This window comes from Malania oleifera, chromosome 10 (genome assembly GCF_029873635.1).
Source record: "Malania oleifera isolate guangnan ecotype guangnan chromosome 10, ASM2987363v1, whole genome shotgun sequence".
In the NCBI taxonomy this organism is placed as follows: domain Eukaryota; kingdom Viridiplantae; phylum Streptophyta; class Magnoliopsida; order Santalales; family Ximeniaceae; genus Malania; species Malania oleifera.
The window spans coordinates 51570231-51588747 of record NC_080426.1 but is presented as its reverse complement, the minus strand read 5'-3'; the positions used below and the strand labels follow the sequence as shown (position 1 = coordinate 51588747).

The following is an 18517-nucleotide window of genomic DNA, read 5'->3' as shown; positions in this document are numbered from 1 at the left end:
TAATTTTTCTAAAAATCAAGACAAAATCTTAAGTGTGAAAAGGCTTCGGGTGACCGAACTGTGTGTGTTGAAAAAGCCTCAATCGACCGAATGGTTGATTGGTCAACAAGTTTGACTTGGTTTGAGCGACCGAACCAAATTAAATTGAGCATCCCTAGGCGACCGAACCTTTGAGCGGTTACTTTTCACCTTCCCTAGGGCACCCGAACTTCATCTTCAAATCCACATTGGGCAACTGAACATGTAAGTTCAGTAAACCAAACTTTACACTAGGCGACCGAACCACAGTCTTTTGAAATCGCCTTCGGTTCAGCTACCCGAACATATATTTAGGCACCCAAACCTCAAAAACTCATTTTTTTTCTGTTGTGTCTATTCGGGCGACCGAACTTCAAATCAGGCGCCCAAAACTCTCGGGTTGCTCATTTTTAACTAGGGTAATTATGGTTAAAAATTAATTAAACATTTTTAATAATTCCTAGCATGCTCCCAACGGTCAAAAATTTCCCTGAATCTATATATACCCCTTTCATAACTCAAATTAGCAACTTTGATTAGCCTATTTTCTCTCTAATTTTTATCCTAATCAAAGTTCCCCCAAAACATGTTTTTTATTGCAAAATCTTTTATGGGGTAAATTTTATACTCTCCCAACACTCTTTGTTACCTTTTGAAAATCATTAGAAAGAGTGTATTCATTTTGATTGGGCTTTTATTTTATCAAAGTGCATTTGCTCTCACCTAAACTCATATTTTTAGAAAATCATTTTGAGGGTAAATCTTTGAGTTTCTCTCGTTTATTTGGTTGATAAATACTTTTGGAGAAAATGTTTTATAGAATCTATATCTTTATGTGCTTATCATATACATCTTGTTCATAGATTGAAAATATTATTTTGAGTAAAACACCGTTACTCCCTGAGCATGTTTCATATCATTGGAGTGTGTATATTTGAGCTTTATTGTGTATATTTTTTCTTGTATTTAGAAGTACTGTATTATGTACAAAAATGGTTTTTATTGTAATGGTTGGGTTCAACTCGTTAATTGAACTGGGGAGTCTCAACTCCGAAAGTGAGACTGGTTCGGTTCAGCCCGAAAATTGAACTGGGGATTCTCAACCTCGTAAGTGAGACTAGTTTGGCTCAGCCTAGTAATTGAGTTGGGGTTTTTCGTTGCCTCGTAAGGAGATGATGTAAATGGCTTCTACTTCGCTCCTTTAAGTGAGCAGGTATAGTGTAATCCTTGGGGGGGTATGCCCAAGGTGGGGATGTAGACTAGTTTGGCCGAACCTCGACAACAAATATCGTGTGTTGCTCTCTCCCTATCTCATTTGATTACTGTACTTTAACTTTCCCACTTTATTTTCCATATGTGTATGTCTGTTCATTTACAGTTATAATCATTTGCATGCACATTTATTTTAAATGAGATAGGTGTGTATGTCTGCACTGATAACCTAATTGTTTTACGTACACACTTTCAATATTGAATGGGATATGAACTGTGGTGAATCGGCGAAATGTTTTAAATTAGCTGAAAAGTTTTAAATGTCCTATTCACCCCCTCCCCCCTCTTGGGATCACAAAATTTCCAACAATGAGATCGGACTCAAAAAACCAACACAAAGGTTGGGGAGAATCAAACTCTATACCCAAGATAGACGAACTAACACAATTTGTAAGGAAAACTACTCAGGTTTGGGAACTATGCCACATGCCCCCAAAGTAGTGAAGGAAAAACTACCAAGGATTAGGAAGAATTGACCCCTATACCTAATATATAAAAACCGACATGGTTTGTAAGGAAAACTACTTGTGATGTAATAACCTAATGATCAATTTGTATTATCAAGCGCACTTGGTCATGACAGCATGATGATTGGTCTAATGGACAATGGCTTTACACAAGTTTGAGTAGCATCACCCATATTTTGACTCTACACTTAGTTCGTTAGATATGTATCCCATGTTTCACTCCAAACAATGACTCTCTCCAAAGGGGATCGGGAAATTACAAGGCTTTCTGTTTAGGCTTTCAACTCAGCCACTTTTCTCCACTTCTTTTTCTTTTTCTTCTTCTTTTTGTTCCCATCATTTTTTTTTTCATCATTTGGAGACATTTGACATCATCTTAGCTTTTAGAAAAAAGTGGCATTGATTGGCCCTCATTCTCCATACTTGTTCAATGCTTAATAGTATCATCTACACCTCATTATTCATCGTAATTTTTTTAGAAAACTATCACTTCAACTTAAAGTTATAAATTCATCCCTGTTCCAATGACCTTTGTGTGTGATAAAAAGAACTCTTTTGAGTATCCTTGTTGAGTCTCTAGGTCTTGATATGGGCTTAATGACACAGACAAAATACAGGATGGTTTTAAGGCTCTCAAAAGAAAGGAAACTTGGCTCAAGAACCCCAACAACACCCCTACCCCTAGTAACTAAGGAAATTTTATCTAATCTGGAGGAGCTTTTGACCAAACTTGTTGTTTGATCACAACAAGTTGCCTTGTGCCCATTCTGGGATTAGGTCATAACGTAGTTTAGTACTTGATGTCTTGATTTACACATTCAATTAAGACTAGGCAAATATATCAATCCAGTCAGAACTTCTCTTAGGACCGTGATTGTAACGACCCAAAAAATAATATGTGTAAGAATAATTCAAAAAAAAATTAATTTAATTCATTTAAAATTAATTATCAATTAATTAATTAAATATTATTAAATTGAATTAATTAAATTAAATAATATGAGGGTCGTGTATATATATGTATAAATATATAAGGATAAGTAATATGTGTGTGTGTGTCTATATATATATGTATGTATGTATGTATGTATGTATGTATATAATATTAATATAATATTAGTTATATGTATATATGGTTATTAAAGCATTAAGAATCTTCTTTGGTAAGCATCCTTACCAAATTTTACAATCTGAGATTGAAATCTCAGATAGGCGCCTCACCACACACACACACACACACACACTCTCTCTCTCTTCTCACGCCCTCACTCTCTCTTCAATTTCTACTCCGAAACTAAATCGAATCGACAATCAGACACCACCACGAGGTCCCGACTTCGATTCTAAGCAAGTTAATCAGAGCATATTTTTAATTTGGAGATCCTAGGCACCACTCCAAGGCTAAGGTGAGGAGAACAAATTATGTTTGTTATTTTAAAAATTCAACCGATTAAATTGTAGTATTTAATTACTAAATTGTAGTATTTAATTATATTAGATTTTTGGAGATATTCCTAAGATTAAATTAAACTGCAGGATTGGATTATATTAGATTTTTGGAAATATTCCTAAGATTAAGTTAAACTATAGGGATTTGATTAAATAGAATTTTTGAGGATTATTTTGGAATTAAGTTAAATTGTTAGGATTCGATTAAATTAGATTTCTGAGAGTATTTTGGAATTAAATTAAACTATGGGGGTTTGCTCATATTGGTGTTTTTATATATGTTAGAAATTAAATTTAAATATGGAAAGTGGATCATACCTGTGTTTTCTTTAGAATTTAATCGGTTAACGGCAACGTGTGAGCCTAGGGATGTTAGGATAGTAATTATTCTGAGGTTGAGCTGATTAAACTAGGGTGTGTGAATACAGGGATTTGTGCAAAAGCCACACGCATTGCTTTAGGATCCCTGCGGGCATATCTCCAGGAATCAGGTAAAGGAAATAAATTATGTCAGGACTTTTGGGAAGTCTAATTGATTAAATCGAAATATGATGTGAAGATATTATATGTGAATTTTCTAACTTATCGGGCATATATGAAATAATAGTTTTGGAACTATTTAATTTTTTATTGGATAATCATTATATGGTTAAATATTACTGAAAATCTGTGTGACATGAGAAATGATTTTGATTATTGAAAAATAAATCGGTGAATATATTATATGATGTAATGTGGCTTATGTTGAGATATAAACAGTTATTTTGATATGAGATATGAACAGATATGTCTTACACAGATATGATGAAATGAGATTTACATAGACATGTTTTTAACAGATATGATATGATGATATATAATATATACAGATATGATGGTTTTATGTTAATAGATATGGTGAACAGCCACGAGTTATAGATGAGATGTGGTACATACACATGGATACTCAAGGGCTTTGATGAACCGCCATGAGTTACAGACGAGATGTGGTATATACACATGGATACTCATGAGCTTGAGCATGTTTATGAGAAATGAAAGTTTTGGAAATAGATTTATATGTATAATGAGTTATGGAAATGAGAACTTGGTTGATAATTGATATGAGAGCACAGTATCATTGCTAATGAATGAGTTAGTACAACCACATAGCTCGGGGAGTGTGATGGTAATGGAATTCGGTAGAGCCTTTAGAGAGATGTTGATTGCTCCTGGGTCCGGACCAGGCTTTAGTGGGCTAACCGTGCTATAGACGAGGTATTTTGATCTAACCTAGTAGGCCAGCCACAGTTAGGTCCTGCCTTCAGGCTGCACAACCCGATCATATGGGGTGATTACATAACGATAATATGAATGGGTTCCTCATTATAGATGCGATACACTCATATGATTGTACTTTGACAGATATGATATTTTTGTACACAGAGATATTTATTGAGTATGAATATATTTTTTAGAAAAGTACATATATATATATATATATATATATGTGTGTGTGTGTGTGTGTGTGTGTGTGTGTATGGATATGAGTACAGTTTTCCATGATTTCTCAGTTAAATTAATATTTTAATGAACATGATGTGATACACTAGAACCCATTTTCCACACACTGATAATAATTTATTCCTACTTATTGAGAGGTGTCTCACCCTATAGATTTTAAACATTTCAGGAAATCCAAGACTTCAGACGGACCGAGCTCGGATATAGAGGAGGAGTAGATTATTATTAGTCAGGGAATGTTCTTATTTTGGGACTAGGTAAATGTCTGTGTAGACTTGAAGAATTTGATGATTTTTGGGGGTTGGAATGTATATTTTTGGAAGACTATAGTACCCTGGTATATTTAAAGTTTGGTTGTGTTATGTTTTTCGCTGCATAGATAGAATATGAATATGGACAGGTGTATCCCCAGTACCCCACCTTAATTCCAGGTGGACTTTGTTAATCATTATGATGGTATTAGAGGTATTTGACTGTATATATATATATATATATATATATATATATATATATATATATATATATATATATATATATATAAAACATAGGGTGTCACAGTTTGGTATCAGAGCTTAGTTTGCTAGGTTCTGCAGACTGTAGGGTAGCGGATAACAATACCAAAGTATAGGAATGGATTTTGGTGAGAATTAAGATTAGAATTTAGGGTTCTATCTCACAGCCTGGAGGTAGGAAATTCCGTGGTGGTTTGTGTGATTTTCCTGGGGTGATGATTTTAGGAAAGCCATGGTAAACTATCACTGGTTCTTGTTTATGAGTGGTAAGACTGAATCTTAAATTAAGAATGAGGATGTAAAGATGATTGATATAGGAGGATATGTTTTGGTTCTTAGATAGATAAACGCATTAGACGTGTTATGGTGATTCAATTCTAAAATTATTTCTATTTTATTTTCAGGATGAATCCTGGAAATAGCAATGCTCATGCTGGTGGTGACGATGTGGGGCCCTCTAGTAGGAGCGGCAGTGACTCTGAAGGAGCTCTACGTAGTGTTGTTCTACAGGTCATGGCTAAGATAGCGAGGAATTCTAGGAAGCATGGATGCCCGCCAGTGGCAGGGCTGCACTATAGAGCAATTCACTAGGATGAATCTCCCGGCTACATACCTGATTATGATAGAGAACTGGATACAAGAGATTGAAAAGATCCTGACTGTGCTGCATTGCACCGACGAGCAGAGAGTTATGTATGCCATGTTCAGTTTGATAGGGGAGGCTGAGCGTTGGTGGTCTATAGTGAGGCTCCTAAAGGAGCAAAGACTTGTACTAGTAGCCTGACTTAGGGGAGGTTTAAGGAGATCTTTTTCAAATGCTATTTCCCCGCATCTATTAGAGATGCTAAGATGGAGGAATTTCTGAATATGACTTAAGGTCATTTGACAGTGCTATAGTATGCTACAAAATTTGTGGAGATGTCCTGTTCTGCCCCCTTCATGATCCCATATGAGTTCAAGAAGGCACAGAGATTCGAAATAGGGCTAAGACAGGAGGTGTATGAGTAGGTGGCGGTTCTGCAGATACAAATTTTTTTTGAATTGGTGGATAAAGCCATCATAGCCGAAGCCAGTCGACAGAGAGGTACGAGAGGACAGAGTCAGAGGAAGAGGCCTACGCCTCCTAGTTTTCAGGTGAGCACTAGTTAGGGCCAGTGGAGGAAGCATGATGTGGGTCGGCGATAAGTAGGGTGACATCGAGTTCCTTTAAGCAATCCAACATCTCCAACCTACCCTGAATACTACATGAGACATTTAGGAGAGTGCTGGGCTAAGGTAGTTATCTGTTGTTGATGTAGACGGTTGGGCCATATGGTGCAGGATTGTCATGTGCCCCCGAGTAATGCTCCAGCTCCCAGACCATACCAAGGAAATTATCCAGCACCTCGAGGTGACAAGTAGAAAAATATTGCCCCGACGCGGGTATATGCTTTGACCCCTAGATATGTAGAGGTAGCAGACGACGTGGTGATAGGTATTATTTACATTTTGTCATATAAAGTTGCTGTTTTTTTTTTATTTAGGGGCAACATATTCCTTTATGGGTTGGGAGTTCGTTATATTGTGTGGGTTAGAAACTCAACCACTAGATGTTCGTCTATTTGTGGCTACACCGACAGGGACCGTAGTAGTGTGTAGGAGGGTACTTAGATGATTTTCGATCAGAATTTAGGGAAAGATGCTGGCTGCTAATCTGGTGTTCCTAGATATGCATGAGTTTGACATGATTCTGGAAATGGATTGGTTAGCAGCCTATTATGCCAGTATTGACTGCCATAAGAAAGAGGTAGTCTTCAGACTTCCAGGGGAGCAAGAGTACCGATATGTGGGGACGTGCATGCACTCCTCACCGCAGATGTTATCAACAATACAGGTGAGAAGATTGCTTCTAGAGGGATGTCAGGGGTATCTAGCCTATGTGAATGAGGCACTAGAAGGGGAATTAAAATTGGAGGATATCTCGATAGTGAGGGATTTTCCTGAGGTGTTTCTAGAGGATTTGCCGAGATTGCCTCCTGATCGAGAAGTTGAGTTTGCAATTGATTTACTTCCGGGGATGGTGCCGTTCTCTAAGGTTCCACACAGAATGGCTCTAGTAGAGTTAAAGGAATTAAAAGAACAGTTGCAAGATTTGCTAGACAAGGGATTTATTAGGCCCAGTGTGTCACCCTTGGGAGCACCGGTATTGTTTGTGAAAAAGAAAGATGGATTGATCAAAATGTGCATCGACTATAGAGAGATAAACAAAGTGACAATTAAGAATAAATACCCACTTCTCCGCATTGATGACTTGTTTAACCAACTACAGGGGACACAGAATTTCTTGAAAATTGATCTACAATCTAGATATCATTAGGTAAAGGTCAAGATAGAGGATGTTTCAAAAACAACATTTCAAACTCGTTATGGCCATTATGAGTTTCTAGTTATGTCATTTGGACTGAAGAATGCTCTTACCGTATTCATGCACCTGATGAATAGGATCTTCCATCAGTACCTGGATCAGTTTGTTGTAGTTTTTATTGATGATATTCTGGTGTATTCAAAGAGCCCCGAGGAGCACAAGGAACATTTAAGGGTAGTTCTTCGGATACTGAGAGAAAGAAGGTTGTATACAAAATTTAAGAAGTGTGAATTCTGGTTGAAGTAAGTCACCTTCCTGCGGCACGTAGTATCAAGGGGTGGAATTTCTATGGATCGAGCAAGATTGAGGCGGTAATAGACTGGGAAAGACCGAAAAATGTGCAGGAAGTCAGAAGTTTCTTGGGATTGATAGGTTACTACCACAGGTTTGTAGAAGGATTCTATAAATTGTCAGGCCCGTTAACAAAATTAACTAGAAAGAATATGAAGTTTGAATGGAGAGATGAATGTGAACAGAGCTTTCAAGAGTTAAAGCAGTGACTCATCACTGCACCAGTTTTGATGATTCCTTTGGGAGAAGAGGGTTTTGTAATCTACAGTGATGTGTCACACAAAGGGCTCGGGTGTGTGCTAATGCAGCAGGGGAAAGTTATAGGTTATGCATCGTGATAGCTTAAAGAATATGAAAAGAATTACCTTACCCTTGATGTGGAGTTAGCAGCGGTGGTTTATGCCTTAAATACTTGGAGATATTATTTGTATGGGGTAGGTGTGAGATCTTCACAGACCACAAGAGTTTGAAATACTTCTTCACACAGAAAGAGTTAAATATGAGGTAGAGGAGGTGATTGGAGTTAATTAAAGATTATAACTGCACCATCAATTACCACCAAGGAAAAACGAATGTGGTAGCTGATGCCTTGAGCCGAAAATCAGTGGGTTCATTAGTATCAGCAGTGGTGACTCAGCATTCGATCTAGATGTATTTGGAAAGGTTTGGTGTGGAGTTGGTAGAGGGAAATCACCAGGCACTCATTGTTAATCTGGTACTTCAGCCTACCTTACAAGAAAGAATTAAAGTCGCCTAGATGAAATATGCAAAATTATTAAAGATTATGGATAAAGTGCAGGATGATCAAGGAGCAAAGTTTAATATCTCAAATTATGGAGCTTTGAGATTCCGTACCAGACTTTGTGTGCCTGCAGATTCTGAAATTACAAAGATTATCCTAGAGGAAGCGCATTGATCCCTTTATACAGTGCACCCTAGAAGCACTAAAATGTACAGGAATCTCCAAGAATCCTTTTGGTGGGGTAATATGAACAAAGAGGTCACTAAATATGTAGAGTAGTGTTTAACATGCCAGTAGGTGAAAGTTAAGCATCAGAGACCGACGGGATCATTGCAACCACTTCATATTCCCAAATGGAAGTGGGATCACATCTCTATGGATTTTTTCACAGGATTGCCTCCGGCACTTCATGGACAAGATGCCATCTGGGTAGTCGTAGATCGGTTGACGAAGACTACCCACTTTCTTCCCATCAAAGTTATCTACTCCATGAGTGGGTTAGTGGAGCTGTATATACAAGAGATAATGAGATTGCATGGAGTGCTTGTGTCTATCGTCTCTGACTGAGATTTAGTACAACATTTTACCCTTAAACCGACGGACAGCCATAGAGGACCATACAGATACTGGAGGATATGTTGAAGGCCTGTGTATTGGATTTTGGTGGTAGTTGGATCTGGTACATGCCACTAGTCGAATTTGCTTATAATAATAGCTACCAGGCTAGCATTGGGATTGCACCATATGAAGCATTGTATGGTCAGAGGTGCCGATCTCCATTGTACTAGGATGAAACTGGTGAAAGACAGGTTTTGGGGCCAGAGTTGGTACAACAGTCTTATGATAAAGTCAGACTTATTAGAGACAGAATTAGAGCAGCTCGGAGTCGATAGAAAAGTTATGTAGATACTCGTCAGCGAGAGTTGAAATTTGAAGTAGGGGATCACGTGTTCTTGAGAGTGGCACTGATGAAAGGGATTATGAGATTTGCGAAAAAGGGTAAGCTAAGCCCTAGGTATATTGGGCCATTTGAGATCTTGGGAAAAGTTTGTCCAATTGCCTACATGTTAGCGTTACCTCCTACATTGGCCAGAATCCATGAGGTATTCCACATAGCTATGTTGAAGAAATACATCCTAGATCCTTCACACGTGATCAATTATGAATTACTGGAGCTCGGAGATACCCTATCTTACGAGGAAGTGTCAGTTCAGATTTTGGATCAAAAGGAACAGGAATTACGCGCAAAGAGGATCCTATTGGTAAAACTACTTTGGCACAACCATGCAATTGGGGAGGTTTCATGGGAATTAGAGGAAAAGATGCATCAGAGATATCTACACTTGTTCAGTGGGACTCAGAGCTAGACAAGTAAAGGTAGGTAATGATTTTGGCTTTTATCTTGTACAGTGTAGGATAGTTGATGATAGAAATGTATTTTGGCTTTAGGTTATGAATGGTTTTGGGAGAACTTTTATTTATATGATTGATTGTAATCTCCTAGGATCCTATAGTAACCACGGTATTCCTCTACCATAAGTGAGGATAATTAATAAAATTTCAATGATTTTTCCTCAAATGATAGTATAAGCAATAGATAACAAATTTCAAGGACGAAATTTTTATGAGGGGAGAATAATGTAACGACCCCAAAAATAATATCTGTGTGAGAGTAATTAAAAAAAATTAATTAAATTAATTTAATACTAATTATTAATTAATTAATTAAACATTATTAAATTGAATTAATTAAATTAAATAGTATGAGGGTCATATATATATATATATGTATAAATATGTAACGATAAGTATTGTGTGTGTGTGTGTGTATATATATATATAATATTAATATAATATTAGTTATATGTATATATGGTTATTAAAGCATTAGGAATCTTCTTTAGTAAGCACCCTTACCAAATTTTACAATCTGAGATTGAAATCTGACAGAGGTGCTTCACCACACACACTCTCTCTCTCTCTCTCTCCTCACCCCCCCCCACACACTCTCTCTCTCTCTTTCTCTTTAATTTCTACTCTAAAACTAAGCTGAATCGACGATCAGACACCACCACGAGGTCTAATGACCCTATGGGTCAAACCTTGTTTTAATTATGATATATACTCTGGTATTTAATGTCTGCCGAGTTGATGTGCAGATTTTTCTTGACAATATCATTTGATGGCACTCGGAGACCCAGAGGAAAATGAAGACCCTAGTTGAATATTCATTGTTGTAATTTATATTAATTTTAATTTGGGTATGTAATATTTAAGTAGTAATGGTCTATAATAATTGGTGCATATCATGCATGTAGAACTACAAAGCTCAAAGACCTTAGAACGACTCTGGGTCCCTACACAAAATCATAACCTTAGAAGGACCTTAGGGAGCACCCTTCAGTCGACTGATGTCGTCTTTTTTCGGTGTCCTCAAAAAGACCTAGAATGATCCTAAGACACTCATACATGCATATATATATGGTCAAATGGAAATGGTGATTATATAATAAAATAGGAACCGAAATGCACTTAAGTTGCATGTTTGGTCGACCAACTGTAACGAGCTCAAAATTTATATCATTTTTTTTCCTTTCTTCATATATATATATATATATATATATTAATTGTTCTGATACCCTCTGCTATGAAACTCGGGTCTTAGCAGGTACTGGGGTAATCCTGTATACAATGTTCATACCTACGTAGCAGAAACATAAACCATACATCCATACATACTATACAATACCATAATTCAATACATTCAGACCATAGTCATATAAAACAGCTCCCTCCAGTATCACCTATCCTAAAAATACAAAACTCAGTCACAAACTCACCCTAAAACCAGGGCTATCAAGAAGTCACTCTATCTGCAAGCCTGATCAGCTCGCCTAGCTGGCTCACTTGAAAAATGGTAAAATAATAGGGTGATACGATGCTCAGTAAGTGGAAATATGCTATTACTAGTGTGTGGTGACTAAGTTGCAAACTGTTAAAATAACAACTGAACTTTAATAAAATAGTAAATCTGTAAAGCATGTCTTTCATTTTCATATTTTAAAATATAACTGTATCATCTGTATTTTCTACTTTTCATATTGCTAATATCATACTATACTTATCATATATTGTAAAATTGTATACATATACATAACTTTGTTTTATCCCAGAAACTCTATATGTCATGATTTGACCCCTCATGATAAGGTTGTGTGGCCTGTAGGCGGGATTTAATCTGGTCGGCCCTCCAGATAAGCCAACATACCCTACACTACCTCAGCCCGACCAAACTGCATACTCTCCTAGACGTGGGATTGGCTGCTACCTCGTCAAACTAGTCCCTTCAACCCAGTGAATTGGGGAGCTGCATACTCTCCAAGCACAGTTTGACGATACCCACACACTATCTGAGATATGTGGTTGCACTCTATCTGTTTATAGCAATGGTACCGTGCTCTGTATCCTTTATTTGTATCTGTCTGTAATCATTCCTCAGGGATTTGATACTATATATATATATATATATATATATATATATATATATATATATACACATATATACTCTTTTACTGTTTTCATCATGTTTCCAAAATTACCATAACTCTATTTTTTGTATTGTAAATACTGTAATCTCTGTATGTTGTACCTGTAGCATCTTGATGCTATCTCTATATATCTGTCTGTATACTCTGAATGTTATGGTAATAGGAAACATGGCATACTGTAAATGCTATAAATGTTGATATGAGTAAAACTGTAATATACTATCTTGGAAAAATATCTGTAATATACTGATCCACATAAACTATAACAAACTGATCTGAGTAAACATCCGTATACATATATATATACTATTTGAATAAAAGCTATATGTACGTATATTTGTCTGTATAATCTCTGTGAATATCTAGCTATATCTGTATGTTTTGTATAACTTTATATATTGGAAAAACTGTATAAAGTTCTATATCAAATATTATCTACTCAAGCCACACATACTTTAAAAATACATATTCTAAAAAACAACATAATAACTGATATATATATATATATATATATATATATGTTGCTAAAATTTCTATTAACATAAGCATAGCATATTTCCCTTACCTTAAATCTGAAAAGCCTCTCACTGAACTCTAGCCTTACACTCGCAGGGTTCTCCACTCAACACCCTGAAAACAACATCCCCCAGAACAAAACATCAGTATTTTCTTACCTGCAACATTTCTTTTAACTACGAGGAAGGCATAATCTGAATAAAATATCTTACCCTGGATTTGGGATGAATTTCAAACCAACTTCTCCCACGATCAGCTCCTGTAGACTTGCAAAAAACTTTGCTAGAAGTATCGTGGTGGCCTCAGATTTTTGATCTGGTGAGAAACGGGACCAAGATCGAAGAGAGAAGGAGGGAGAGGCATTTTAGAGAGAGAGAGAGAGAGAGAGAGAGAGAGAGAGAGAGAGAGAGAGATTTTAGCGCCAAAATTCTATTAAAAAATTATGGGTTTTGGCAATTTATAGCACTAGATTTGTCGATGAGACACGTAATCTCGTCGATGAGTCTTTAAGGAATTTTGTCGCCGAACTTCCTTCTTTGTCGACAAATTTTAGACTGCCCCCAAAACCTCTCTCTGTATTTTCTAGTCGACGAGGTGTGACTTCATCAACGAGGCCTACTTATAAGCTCATCGATGAACTCCCTGTGTTCGTTGATGAGATCTTGTGTAAAACTTCTGGGTTATTCTGTCCAAAGTGCAACGTCATCGACGAACGCGAGGCGTTCATCAACAAAGCCTACTGCCTCTTTCTGTTTTTGTTTCCATTTTCCTCCTTATTATTTAAATACCGTTATTCTTCGGGTCATTACACATACTGCTCAGGTACAATATATATATATATATATGTGTGTGTGTGTGTGTGTGTGTGTGTGTGTGGTCAAATGGAAAGGGTGATTATATAATTAAATAGAACCAAAATGCACTTAAGTTGCATGTTCGGTCGACCATACTACTAAAGTACAAATTCTCCTGGTCGACCGAATTGGGACCGGGTCAACAGTTTGACCACTGCCTGGTCGACCGAACTTACCTAGTTCATTATCACCCGGTCGACTGAACTATCTAGGAGTCAACAGTTTGACCATCTGGTCGACCGTGCCAAAATTGCATGCAAACCACCTAGTCGACCGAGTTCCTATGTGTGAGAACTCAACGGTCTGGTCTACCGAATCAGTTAGTTCAAAAGGTTCCCGGTCGACCAAATCGTGTTAAATAGGAAAATCGCTCTAGAACCTTTAATTTGTACCCAGTCGACCGAACTATGCACAACTCGGTCAACCGAACTATGCACAACTCGATCAACCGAACTTCTTTTGGTTGACCAGTGCTCTTGGGTTGCCCCAATATTTTTACCGTGGTTAAATTTTTAAACAGGGTTAATTATACTTAAATGTTTTTAAACAATCCTAATAATACCCTAAATGTCCTAAACGGTCATAATTTGCCCAACTTCTATATGTAGGGGCTCATTTGCAAAAATTAGGCAGAGATTAGCAAGATCATTAACGAAAAATCCTCTCATATTTAAAAAACCTATTTTGCCAAATACTATCCCAAATACTCCTCTACTTCATTTTCTTTGAACATCCAAACCTAGAGAGAGTGTTTAGATTATTAGTGCTTTATCCCAATAACCCTATACTCTCATTGATATTTTTATTGTTTGATTTTTGTTAAGAGTTTGGCTAAGGTTCTTCCCACGGATTTAACTTGATAAATCTTGTGCTGGGAAAACTCTTTAACTTGAGGATCTTTGCATTGTCATTGCAAGATTTCTTAAGTAATTATTTTTGTGTGCAAAATATTTTATAAGCTTGTTTTCAAACAACTCATGTACTTGAAACAATTTGAGAAAATATTTTTGAGTTCGTTTGAATAATATTTCTAGCATCTTTGAAACACTAATCTGATATTGAGATTTCATATACTTTTTTTTCAAAGATTAGCTTAGTTGAACACTCTTGTGCTTGATTGAGTATAATCAATAAATTGAGTGTAGATTGCACATATACACCACTGAGCTTACAGTTCTTACATGTTTGGTGTGGATTGATTATTACTTGCACATATTGTGGTACATAATTTTCTTAGTGTAAGAAGCATATTTTCGTGTACGCAAAATAGTATTACACATTTGTTGTATTCAAGGCATAGACCTAAAGAGGGAGACTAACCCTGTTGAATAGTCCCGGACTGGCTTAGACCCAATTAAGAAAGCTAAGTGCGCCATCATGGTAAGGCGTGTTGGTTGAGGTCAGCCCCTTGAATTGACCTGGTTGTAACCGGTGCCGCTCCACTTGTGAAGTGAGCCATTAGTGGAATCCTTGTGCTGGTGTAGCCAAGGTTGGGACGTAGGTATAGTTGGCCAAACCCCAATAACATTTCTCATGTGTGCTTTTAATTTCTGTATGTTAAATTTCAGCACATGAATGTTTATATTTTACTATTGTGGATGATTGGGTTTATAAATTGCATAAAAAGACCCTAGGTTTGTGAAATACTGCTTACTAGATTAGTTGAACCTAGGGGATTAATTCTTAAATACCCAATTCACCCCCTCTTGGGGATACACCAAAGCTAACAATTGGTATCAGAGCCTTGTTGCACTAGGCTCAACAGCTTTTGTAAAAGATCCCAATGGCTCAATTTGGTGTATCCCCATTTGGTGAGGGACAGTCACCTTTTATTTTGTGGTGTTGATTACACCACCTAGAAAATTAGAATGAGAGTATTTATAAAATCTATGAATTGGAGGGTCTAGAAGGTGATTGATAAGGGAATTTGTATGCCAGTAGAAAATAATATAAATTTGTTGCATGCAAATTCACATGCCATGGACATGCTATATTGTGCTTTAGACGCTAATATTTTGCTTGAGATTATGGCATGTACAAATGAGAGAAAATCTAGGTTGAGCTGAAAAAGAGATATGGAGAGACCCAAGAAAAGGAAACCATCACTCTAGAGATGTCATGTTCAGATGATCAGGGAGTGGTAAGTGATAGGGATAGTGCATCAACAGACCATGAGGTATATGATTCTCACTCTAACTCGTTTGAGGATTCATGTGTTGAATGTTGTGTTGCTACATGTGTTGAATCATCTGTTGAATACCATGATAATTCTATTGATGATGTGTATGATGATTCTTATACTGAATGCTATATTGTGTCATATGATGAATCATCTAATATTCCCTGTGATAATATTGTTGAAATTGCATGCAATGATTCATATAATAACTATGACATATCTTATGATGAATCATGTGCAGAATTGATAAATCAAAGCATGCCTTCGTATGAAAAGCTAGATAAAACTTATTGAAAATGAGTAAGTTTCTAGCGAAGTTATTTAAGCAAAATCCATTTTGAAAAATGAAAACAAAAGCATGGCAAAGCAATTAAGAAAAAAAAAAGATTATTATGCTATCTTAGAAAAAAGAAAGATTAAGAAGATGTTGAAAATTATTTGCTTAGAAGAAGAAATGGATGATTATTCTATAGCTTCACTCGAAATTAAAAATGAAAAGAATAATCATAATAAACCTTTAAGAATTAAAAACAAAAACATTTTCAAGAAGGGTTCATCTTGTAAATCCAATAGCTATTTTTATGCCTCATCGAGTAAAAATAAGATTTGTAAGCATAAACTTTCATGTATTTACAAAACCTGCATACATTATAAAAGAAAAGGGCACAACCGATTTATTTTCTCATCTAAAAGTGTCAGAGGATTAGAAAAAGAAATGATGTGGGTAATTATGAACGCAAACCTTGTAGGGTCTAAGGAAGATCAGATTCCAATAGAAATTGTATAAATATTTTAATCTTCCCTTATTTCCTAGGTTTAGGGGTTGTGATGACTGTAGGCTTAGGGAGTGGTTCGGGGTTAAAATATATAAACCTAGTATCTACATTCACTTCCAAATGGACATGACATCTTTTCCAGGTAATTAATTTCAAATTCTTAACTCATGCTTAAGTATAACACGCTAAGTTAAGTCACTGTTGTCCATTGCACAAAATTGAGTGGTAGTGTTCCATCTTATATCATATATCACTATACCCTAAACTCACTTTTGAATATGAAAAGCCTAAATCAAAACCAAGTCATCACTTTAGGCTTGAAGCACTATTGGTCATAAATGACTAATATATATATTGAGTGCTCATAATAAGACATCCCTTTTACTCACCAGTCGTATCCTTGCTTCATATCATAATTATACCTAAAGGATACATTCCATTGTCCAAAGATCTATAATAAAAAATTCATATTCTCCTTGTTGCTCTTTGTCAAAATGGTTTGGATGCACTATCATAAAACTATTTTAATACTGTCCTCATGTGATCACTTCTGAATACTCTTCTGAACTTAAATAAAATTTTAATCTTTAAAAGTATTTATTATTTACTTCTCACACAAAGCTCTTAACTTTCAAGTCAAATCTTTTAGAGCTTCATATCTTAAATGAAGTTAAATGGCTAATATGATTGCCATAGGTTTCAACATATATGAAAATGCAATAACTAAGAAACCTATGCATGAATGTTAAGAAAGAAAACCCATTTGAACTTGAGCCTCTATCATATATTTTGAAATTCATAAGTAAAGAGGCATACATTGGCTTATGGCCCTAAAGAAGTATTGTATGTGAATCTTTGGTCCTTTAAGCCTAAGCATGTTTAGCCAAGATTAAATCATGAAAAATCTAAATACCTTGGCTAAGTAATTGAAAAATGAAAAAGGCATAAAATGGATTAGTGCATAACTCAAGGGGAGCATTATCGTTCATATCTATATATTTGAATGCTCTCATATTCTTATATCGTCTATGCCTTTATGCTTATATGTGCATAGCATTGCAGAACACTATCCATGATTTGATTAATGGCTAAAATGTCTTTGATGGATAGTTTATACCTCTACTATTGAGCAATACTAAATATGTTAGCTTTACCGTGATCCCAAGAGGAGGGGTGAATTGGTATTTTTAAAATCTTTCCCCTAGGTATTCCTCCTAACAGCAGTATGTTCACAATCCTATGGTCAATCTAGTGCGAGTAATATCATAAATTAAATAAAGTAGTTTAATCAACTTCACAAGCACCAGAAAGCAGTAAAGAAATGGGTGACACACAGATATGTTATCAAGGTTCGGCCAACTGCCTACGTCCCCACCTTGGCTAACTAGCACAAGGATTATCACAATAACTTGCTCGCTTAAACGGGTGGAGCGGCACCTATACAAACCAGGGCAAATTAACACAAGGCTGACCTCAACCTTTACACCAATCCTTACCGGACTCGATTACCACCCCCTCAGGCCACACCTGGAATCTTTTAGATATACAATCAAAAGGTACAGTATAAGGGTGCTTTCATGTAAAGCAGATTTGTACCCCAAATGCGCACAATCACAACCACCACAAATGATTTAAAATGTAAGCTCAGTGTGGTCTAAATAGTTCAACTCTCAAATATATATTCTATCAGTGTAGTATGCACGTTAGAGTGTCAATAATAATAATCTGTGTATTTCAAAATATTCAATCAAACGTGCTTACACAGAATATCAAACAAGCCTCAAGAATGTCAATCAGTAGAGTATCTCAATCACATAATTATGTATATTCTTGGACTTGCAAAATATATATGATCTTTGTTTTTAGCAAAAATATGAGTGAATAAATATTGCAACAAAGATGTTTCACCTCAAAAAAAAATATCTCCTCAAATGGTTTTCAAAATAAAGAGCGATAGATATTTGTAAATGATTTGGAAAATATTCT

The 18517-nt window shown here is 36.1% G+C and overlaps 1 protein-coding gene across 1 annotated transcript; it reads left to right on the top strand.

Annotated features, from left to right (window-relative positions):
• The first annotated feature begins 6899 nt into the window (after positions 1-6899).
• LOC131166682 (uncharacterized) lies at positions 6900-8832 on the top strand. Its single transcript, XM_058125258.1, has 3 exons — positions 6900-7295; positions 8566-8631; positions 8716-8832. The coding sequence occupies exons 1-3, from the start codon at positions 6900-6902 to the stop codon at positions 8830-8832; spliced, it is 579 nt and encodes a 192-aa protein (XP_057981241.1).
• The last annotated feature ends 9685 nt before the right edge of the window (positions 8833-18517 follow it).